The sequence below is a fragment of the Porites lutea genome, chromosome 8 (genome assembly GCF_958299795.1).
Source record: "Porites lutea chromosome 8, jaPorLute2.1, whole genome shotgun sequence".
Taxonomy (NCBI): Eukaryota; Metazoa; Cnidaria; class Anthozoa; order Scleractinia; family Poritidae; genus Porites; species Porites lutea.
The window spans coordinates 21,276,141-21,286,263 of record NC_133208.1 but is presented as its reverse complement, the minus strand read 5'-3'; the positions used below and the strand labels follow the sequence as shown (position 1 = coordinate 21,286,263).

The 10,123-nt window shown below is 38.6% G+C and overlaps 1 protein-coding gene across 1 annotated transcript in view; it reads left to right on the top strand.

Moving 5' to 3' along the window:
- Window positions 1–2,257: 2,257 nt before the first annotated feature.
- LOC140945341 (furin-like) overlaps window positions 2,258–10,123 on the top strand; it is a 33,558-nt gene continuing 25,692 nt past the window's right edge. The window contains exons 1-5 of the mRNA XM_073394376.1: window positions 2,258–2,377; window positions 5,623–5,727; window positions 6,110–6,199; window positions 8,156–8,281; window positions 9,589–9,659. Of these exons, the coding sequence (XP_073250477.1) occupies window positions 2,258–2,377; window positions 5,623–5,727; window positions 6,110–6,199; window positions 8,156–8,281; window positions 9,589–9,659 (512 nt within the window). The remainder of the gene's footprint in view (window positions 2,378–5,622; window positions 5,728–6,109; window positions 6,200–8,155; window positions 8,282–9,588; window positions 9,660–10,123) is intronic.

Below are 10,123 nucleotides of genomic sequence, written 5' to 3'. Positions count from 1 at the left end.
CAATGAGAGGGTAAAAAACAATTAATGAGAGTCAGGGGCACCCAACGAGAATATAGTTCAAACCCACTTAAACATGCATAGCATTGTTAAAGGTATTTTAGTATATTCAAACGATAGATATAGGCATATTTTTATCCCCTAAAATTTTTTCGTCTGTTCGGATTTCCTAGCTAAAAGTCTAGTGATCCGAAAATTATAGGGGTCAAAACTTACCTTTTCGAAAATTTCAGCCAGAAAAAGGCTCCCGAAAATTCTAGGTAACCTTTTTAGGGTAAAAATCCGTTAAAAATGGGCAGTTATACCATTTTTTAGATGTTCGAAAATCCTAGGAGAGGCAGGCAAGCAAGAAATTTTGCAAAAAGTGTTCCGAAAATTCTAGATCTCAAATCGTCTTCCGAACAGATATAGCCTGCGTAGCAAGCGTTTCCCTTAGGTTTCGGAGCAAAGAAAGACCGAGGAACAGGATTCTCGGTTTTGGCCGCTCGAGAAATGAAACAAGAGCCGCTCTTTTACTTGCGCCATTTTTCGCGCGGTCTTTGACTCTCGTTCCTCGTTCTTTGCTCCTAAACCGCACGGAAACGCTTGCTACGCGGGCTAGAACAGATATTTTCCGAAAATTGACGTTGGGTCCCCCTGGAGAGTAGGTGGTAAAAGTCACATGCCATTGCCGAAACACAACAGCTTCCCCAATCGGAGCCTCTGAATCAAATCAAAGGGATTAACATGACATAATCCTAGAGGGTACACCTTACATGCAAACAAAAAGTAATTACGTACAAACTAAAGGCCTATGAATGGAAAACCCTATAGAAGAATAACAGAATCCCCGAAAGGAGCCCCTGAGTGCATCGGCAATCACAGAACAATAAATTCTTTTCTTAGGGGCCGACCATTTAACTCTTGAAGGGGGGAGTGGGTGATTTCTGGTCATCAAGAATTTTTTTTTCTAGCAATCTGGTGGGCAGGATATTTTTTCCTTTTTTTCCCCATAAGCTTTCTATTACATTTGTGCTGCATGCAATTTTTTTCTTCCGAAAAGCGCTTGCAGGAAATTTTTTTTCAAAATCACTCACCTCCCTTCCCCCCATCCCTCAAGAGTTAAATGGTCGGCCCCTTAAAAACTTACAGTTAAAACAATAATTAAAAAGTAGTAAAATATGCAATTCAAAGGGTGAGATGTGTGTGAGAGTGCATAATTGGGAACACCAAAATGCCTCTCTTGTAAGAAGACGTTTGTCAACGTTGTGTTTATCGTCGTTATTACAGATTTGCTCAATTACAATGAATCCAAAGTCAGAAAATTGATGTTTCTCTTTGTTAAAATGGACAGTAACTTCACAAGTGGTCTTCTTTGTAGACATAGCCGACTTGTGGTTGCGGAATCTGACCTTGAATTCATTGGATGTGGAACTAACATACTGAACTTTACATTTATTACGTGTGACTAGATAAATTTCACTTGTTCTGGCTATAATTTTGGTTGTTTATCCGTAAAAATCGTAAAATTAGCTTGCCACGTGCTGGAGATGGATTTTTGCCTTCGTGTCTCTGCGACCGTGATTGCGTTGCCTAAAAATCACCCTAGGGGTGTTTTGTTTTGATTGTTTTGACTTGCCAGACTCAAGCGGATTGTCAAACGAAAACTAAGACCCCTAAATTTACCATTAAATTTGATCTAAAACTCGGTGGAAAGAATCGAACATAAGATAATTTGATAGATTAGACCTATTTCGGTTACAATTGGACTTCATATTTCGAAGGATTCGATTTTAGGGGGTCTTAGTTTTCATAATCTCGAAACTGCTAAGACGGGTCTTAGGTGTTAGTTTTCGTAACACCCCTGACTACCCATCTTAATAGCTAATTGGTATACATAAATGTATGACCAATTCTCCCGATGCACTTCGGCGGGAGGTTTCTACAGCTATTCCTATCTCAATGGCAGTCGCGAAAACAAAACTTTTAAGTTTTTTCTTTTGGATAATATGTTTGATGGGGACGGTAGATTCTACACAAGATGTTTATGGGAATATCTGGGCTGTGAAAGTACGTGGAAGTCTACAGGACGCCAATCAATTGTCCTTCAAGCATGGTTTCAGGTATGACAGACATGTTTAGCCAGCCATCTTAATGGCTCATTGATATGCACAAATGTACGTCCGACCATTTCTCGCGATCACTGCGACGGGAAATTTCTACCTCAATGGCGGTCTCGAAAACAAAACTTTTAAGTTTTTTCTCTTGGATAATATATTTGATGGGGACGGTAGATTCTACACAAGATGTTTATAGAAATATCTGGGTTGTGAAAGTACGTGGAAGTCTACAGGACGCGAAGCAATTGTCGTTCAAGCATGGTTTCGTTTATGACAAACATGTGAGTTCTTCCAGTTTAAATTTGGTTAAATCTACTCAAAACCCATTTCAATATCACCATTGTATCGTTGAAACGCGTATTGCTAAAAATGGGAACTGTATTATTTACCAAGAAAGGAAAACTAGACAAGCCAAGATTTCCCTTACGAAGCTATTCTGCAGAGCTGCAGAACACAGGGAGCCCACACAATCTGTTTGTGTAACTGATTGCCCGGGGTTTTATTTTATAGTAAATGTTCTGGATTTACCGTTTGCTTCACCTATAGCGATATGTATATAAATCAATGATAAATAAACGTTGAATTACCTTACCTGTGGTATATAGTCGTCGTTTTACCTCAAAAGCGGTTTTTTGAGCGATTTTGAAGGAGTTTGAGTTCGCCGTTGACTGTTCCATATATATCTTTTATTATAAGGACTATATACCACAGGTAAGGTAATTCAACGTTTATTTATCATTGATTTATATACATATTTATAGCGATATATCGCTATAGGTGAAGCAAACGGTAAATCCACTACATTTACTATAAAATAACAATCGGCTACACAAACAGATTGTGTGGGCTCCCTGTGTGCAGAATGGCTTCAAGAAGTGCTACAAGAGAGCTGTAACAACGCTGGCTGCAGTAGTAGCAAATTCAGTTCAGCTCGACTTTCTGACCCTAAAACTTTAATTTTTTTGCGTTGTTTGAAGTAATTTTACTGTTAACATGGCACGTTCCTCATGAACTCTGGCATACCATTAAGCAATAATGTGGCTTAATATGAACTGTCTTATGGGGTATTTACATCGGTATTTATTGCTCAAATGACGCCATATGCCGTGTGATATGACGTCATCTATCATCCCTTCCCTATCAATTCTCAATATTTGAAGACGTGGGGGGTTGACAACCCCGAATCACGGTCACTCATCTAAATGTAAGAAAAAAAGCGATTGTTCTACATAAAGTTTACACGGACAGCAGCCAAATGATATTTTGATTCGTTGCTAAGCTTGACAACGCTCACTTTGACGTTTTGCGCATGATCCGGTACGATCTGCTACACTTTTTTTGTGAAAGAAATCAACCCAATTTTACTTTGGTCGTCATTAAATTTTACAATGGACTGAGGAACGTTCAATATTATCATGAACGTAAGAATCTTGTAATGTATCGGTCAAATCGAAGCTTCAACATCCCCCCTGGCATACTCCGGGCATTTGACACATTTGCCGTCCCGGGAGGGGATGGGGAATTTGAATCATAACCTCGATTTCATGTGAAATCTCTGGGAGCTATCATGGCGGACGCGTAGAGGATTTTCGTGGAAAGATTGTGCCTTTGTGGCCAATTGGTTACGAGGAAAGGGCTTAAACAAGCTTCGTGCTATATTTGAAGGTATTTGCATTTTAATATTTTTAACATTGGATTCAGGCTTTGAATGTATGATTGTATTAAGTTGTGCTTACAATTCCTATATCCTGACCTACTGTAAACTGGCGATTCAATTCAACAATAAAAGGCTCAATTACCGAGGTCAATTACAGTGGAATGGTCATGAATATCGCATGTATGGAATGTAGTAATCTTAGTAGCTGGGATTTTTTTATAGAACGCTTTGTATGTTGCATGCAACACAAAGAAAAGCTGAGCATTCAGTGACCTTGTAGCAGCGATTTCCGCCGCAATGCACGAGAGTTTTGTCCCCGAGGTGGGGGCATTTGATCACCAGAATGGACCCCAGTGTGGGGCATTTGAAGGGCATTTTGGCTCAGGTAGGGGGGAATTTGAACAATAATTTTGAAAAAAGTCAAATGCCCGGAGGGGTTGCCCTGGGGGGGGGGGGATGTTGAAGCTTCGATTTGACCGATACATAAGTGCGAACCCCAGCTGAGATTCATAGTGTGCGCTTCTGAAATTTCCCACAGTCGTGCTGGAGCCACTGAATTCACAAAAACACGCAAAATACCACGAGATTCAGTAGAAATCTTATCAAATACATGTCTGTACAACATATCTCAGCTATTGGGGCTATTTACTTGCCATAAACTTGCAAATTTATCTTGAAACTTCGTCACTGAAATGTGTAAACAACGTCGCGAAACTATCAAGCATAGATTATGTTGTGAAAAACTGGGCACTAGCCAGCTCCTAAAGACTTTGCCATTGGTTCATTTCTGGAGCGTATTGTTGTTGAAAGAGCAAATGATGTCCTCTTCTAGAAAAATGTTAAAAACGCTGTTCTCACTTTCAGCGAAGTTTGCCCTGAAAATTCCTGCGAAATCGGCTGATTTTTCCGCGAATTTGCCCCTAAAAATCCCATGAAAATTAATTTGACTTTTTTTCCGCGACATATCAGAAGCCCTGCATAGTATGGCGCGATCGATCAGATTTGCAAATATGGATAGAAGTCGGTATAAATTTGGAGGTAAACTGACTTTGTTTATGCGATTTGGCACATTTTTTATGATGAAAGCTAAGCAAGATAAGATGAAATGTTCATTTTAACTTTACTCTTTTAATTTAAATCTAAATCATAGAGAAATCTGGTAACCACTTTGGCAACTAAACCAGAATTTTTAGTTGCCAAGGAGAAAATGTTAGTCGCATTGGCGACCGTATTAGTGTAATTTCGAGCCCTGTATCAACCACTTGTTTCAGCGGCCGATCGTGGGGAAAGAACGCATGATGAAGCCCTAAGAACTTCTGCATGTGCAGCTAGGAGGGTGGTAGAACAAGATTTTTATAGGAATTGTCTACTCAAAGTTACTCATTTTTGTGTGTTTTTCTCTGGCCTGTTTGACTGAATGTAATAATTGTTTAACTTCCCTCTGTGCAAGTTAGGTGTCAGAGTTGCTATTCTAGGGCTATAGCTAATAACATCACAGCTTAACTGACAGATGACCAATAACACCACAACTTGATTGACCAATCAGATAAATAGCCAGAGTTTATGACCAATCAACAGGCGTGATACAACTCACTTTGACTCTGAAAATGTATACCACGCAGGTTGTTGAAACATCAGTCACTGTCAACAACAGTCCTATTCAGGATTATGCTCACCTGGACAGTCATACTTCACTTACTTATGAAATGACTCCTGGGTTCAAACCTTTCACATTTTCAGGGGCCTGTTTGCACATAGGCAGTTAGAGAAAGATGAGGTGTGAATTTAATGTAAATAAATACAGTTGTGAGTTATGTAATTTACACTACATGGCATGTACTGAAATAAAGTTGACTTATCTGTTCTCAGCTTTTTGAAGACTATCACATTTTTAAAAGGACAGAAGTAGAACAAACACCAGAAAAGACAGCTGAGTCTGTGGATATTGACAGAATATTAGATGGGGAACCCAAGGTAAAGTCCAACATGTGCGGTAATAACAACAAGTAACTTTGGTTCCGTTCCTTTATAATGTCTGCTTCGGGAGACATTGATTGTTGAACCATCACCCAATATCAATACCAATGCCCCCCTCCCTTACCCCTGATAAACACAAAACGACCCATTTCCCAAATTATAAACATGCCTTCATACCTGGGGTGGGGGCACCCCCTTATTTAGCCTAGGCAGGTATGTGCTGCTGAACAGATGATATTTTTCATACATGTCAGTTGGTGAGGAATACTTGTCATATTTATAAGGTAATGTAGCTGAACTGTCAGGATTTAGAGTGTGGCATACCATGGCACCCACTTTTTTTTAGTACATTTAATGATCTTCACTTACAATTTTTCAGATTGGGTGGTTTATGCAACAGAAAGAGAAAAGTTATCAACTTTTGTCTCCAAGATTTAATGATCCTTTGTTTGAGGAACAATGGTACCTTGTAAGTTACTCACTTTTCTGTTTATTTTCAGCTGTTGTAAAGAAAATAAGATATTGTATATTGATTTAAAATTTCTCAAATTAACCATCGTCTGGCTAACAAAACTGAAGCTGACGGTTCACTTGTTTTACCTCGTTCCCCCCCCCCACCCCTTCCCCAGTGGTTCATTTTACAGGTATTATGGGTACTTCAAGCTACATGTAAAGTGAAAGAAGTTGAGACAAGGATTCAAGGTTACAGCTGGGGATTGAGCGCGGGATCCTAGCTAGTCTACAGATCCTCCCTCTGCTCAGAAAAAATCGGAGAAGGGGCATCTGTGATTCACCATCGTTAATCGTGTATGGGAATAATTTTACATAAATTGAAAAAAATAGTTTCTGCCAACCACAATTTGCGTAGCTTGTGTTTCATTTCATACCAGCTCTCAAAATGCTGGTGCATGCGACTTATTTCCATCCAGCAATTGAGAGAGTGAGATTTTTTAAAATAGGTTTACTCTATACTGAGCAAGAAAAATGCTCTTACAAGCCCTACTTATTGAAGCCTTCACACTGGATACGGAAAGTCATTAGTTTGAAATAGTGTTGACATGTTAGAGGTGACTCATAAGCTCGTCATAGTGTTAAACATGACTATATCGCGTTTGCTTGAGCAACACACATTTTTTTCCTTTTCTTTATAGCACCTAGCCTGTTCCAGACATTCAGAAAGTATAGCGCTGTGTTCAGATAATGGGGAGCCAGAAAGTTATGCAGAGGAAACGAGGGGAAAAAAACAAATCCCGTTTTTTTTTCCTCATCAATTTGTCGACCGCGCTCTACGATCTGAATGCCTGGAACAGGCTATATAGCACCTACATTATTCATCCCAGTGTATGGAATACCATAAACTTTGACTGAACAAATCTTATTTTTTCCTTTGATTCTTACATTTACAGGCCATGAAGCTGGTATGTCTCATGCATATTGAGTTATTATTTCCTGTGGTTTTATGTCTCTGTAGGTGTTTGTGTCAGGATTTGATCTTGCAGGGGTGCCTTTTAGCTCCGGTTTTTCTTTGACCACTTTGAAGCCTAAAGCTTTTTAGTGCAGCTAAAAAACCTTTCCTTAAAGATTTAAGTTTCTTTTCTTTTCTCCAAAATCCCTGGATCTAAATAACTACATGCGTGTAGTTGTCCGTGAATGTGATAAATTTCCGATTGCCTGCTATGTTTTGATGGCAGGCCCTAAAGCCAATCAAAATCTTTCATTTACATGCTGAAGTGATCTACAAGTAACAGCCAATCAAATTATTTTCCACACATTCTGGGAAAAATAATGTGGCCTCCATACACGATTAGCAACAGTGAATCATAGACTTCCTTTGCTTGTTCGATTTTTTCTGAGGGGATGGGAGGGGGGTCTGTGCACAGGCTAGGGATCACTAGCAAAGAAGAAAGTGAAGTAACCAACTCAGTGCAAATATATACTTGCTCCTCAAAAATCTCAGCAGAAACCCATCCCATTTCTTTGAAAAGCACTTTTGACTTGGAAGTCTCCAGGCTTATAGTCTCCCTTGCAGCCGTTTTTTGGATGTCACGCAATGCTCCCCCAAAAGAGCAGGAGAGGCAGCATTGCGTGACATCCAAAAAACAACTGCGAGGGAGACTACCAGGCTTAATGATGCTTTTCAATTGCCAGTTGGAGTGCACAAGAAAAAGGCCAAAAAGGAAAAGGGAAAGAAAGGAAACAAAATGGATTGAAGTAACAGGTGCATGGGAAAATCTGGTGATTTTAGAGCAACTTTCTATTTCTAGCAAAATTGTCACTTTATACGCTCTTTTTGCCCTGGGCCCTTCATTTATAGTTTACATATGTAAGCAAAAATTGTTCAAGCAAAGTGAATAGGCTTTGGAATTGAACAGCTCAAAATCAGCTATTATTTTTTCTCAAAGGCATGATTTTTTCGCTTTTGTAGACAAGACCAAAGAATCCTACTTTCAACATCACTTCTGTCTGGCCAGCATACACAGGAAGAGGAATTTTGGTGGCAGTAGTTGATGATGGAGTTGATGGAAATCATCCTGAACTTTCTTCAAACTATGTAATGATTTCAATATTATTTTTATCTTTACTCTAGTTGAGAAAGTTCATAGTAACTATTCTATGTCATCATTAAAATTGATGATTGATCACTTCACAGTAGGTACACAGGACATGTTCCCTGCCCATAGGGTGATCCCTATACTGGCCTATACAGTGGGGCTTCGCCTGAAAGGGGTTTCTTTTTTAGGCCTCATGTATATGAAAGGGTAGGGATTTCACTAGTTGAAGTATACACGCATAAAAGGGTAGGGAAATTTGTCATTTTGGTGTGTAAATAGCCCCTTAGATGCATTTTGTAGCTGTGAAAAAGTCAACAAAAGTAGTCGAAGGTGAGAATGGATTAAACCAGTGATAAAAATAATTGAACCACAACTGAACTTATACGTACACAACAAAACATATTTTTGTTTGTTTGTGTGTGTGTACATGTGTTTATGTTTTGTTTTTACACTGTATAGTAAACACCTGCATTTATATAAGAACACATGATTTCAGGGTTCAGGCTGACCTAGTTCTTATTTATCGGGTGCTTAGTGAGAAATCAGCCTGAAGATGTTCTTAATATGTTCTTAAACTTTGTTTCACAAATACAACACATAATATGTTACCAGGGATTTAGTTAGCATATTTTATTATAAATAAATAAACAAGTAGGTAAACAAAAATCCTAAAGACACCCCAGCTGTTAAAGTTTTTTAATATTGGCCAGCAGTAACCATAGTTACATTGCTTTTTTATTCCAACACCCCCTCCCTTATGATATAAGAACATGTTTTATTTATCAGGCTGGACTGGTTCTTCTATAATTATTATGGTGCTTTCTGGGCAAAATTTCAGCCTGATGTTCTTAATCCATTTATTCTTACTATGTGGGTGTTTACTGTACTTCATATGCAAACTGCTACGCACAGATTCCATGTTGAAGGACTTGAAGTATATACGAAGAATTACTATGGGGCTGTCATCTAGGCCTGGAGGCTGGGATTTCCCTGGGCTATTGAAAATTTGAAGCCTGGCTTGAAAAGCAATACACCGACCTTATCAGGAAAGTTGAAATCTCAGGGTTCTTTCTAATTTATTCCCCTGCCCTCTTCAAAATAGTGAGAGCCAAGATCGACCTATCAGATTTTGTTTTTATATGCCGCTGCAATTTATAGCAAGAAAATAAATCACGTTTTGATTGATTTCTTCAGTCACTCTCTCTCTCTATACATAAAATCATTCGTTCATTTAGAATGTTTGATGGAATATTTAAGTTTTATTGTGTATAAACTTATGGCACTATTTATACTTTTTCTTTTCAAGAATTCTACAGTAAGTCGTGATTATGTGGACAATGATCCAATACCAGTTCCAAAGCATGGTACAGTTTCAGGGTATGTCTGCATTTATATGGCTGTTTTATCTTAAAAGTCGAATGTCAAATGCTCTACATTATGTATTCTTTTGTAGACAAAGGGGTGCTTTTAAGGGTTTGAAACCCTCTGATTAGCAAGAACAAAAAACCTATCTTAAAGCGTTCAGTCAAGCTTGCTTAGAGGTTAGATAAGAAATGAGGAGGTGATTAATTTATAAGGAGCCTGTTTGGGGTTAATTTATAAACCAATAGAAAACGTTTTTCCTGTAATTGCATAGCCTCAGATAAAAACACTCAAGGGCTTGGGAGAATTCTCGACAGATTCAAAGAATTACTTTGTTTTGTGCGGCCGTGAGAGATTTAAAATGTACGTTGTAGAAAATTAATGAAAAAATTTTTTTTTTCTACTCGTAGGGCCCGTTTCTCGAAAGTTCCGGGCCCAAATCAAATATAGTAAAAGTGCGCGGATCCTAGCTTACAAGC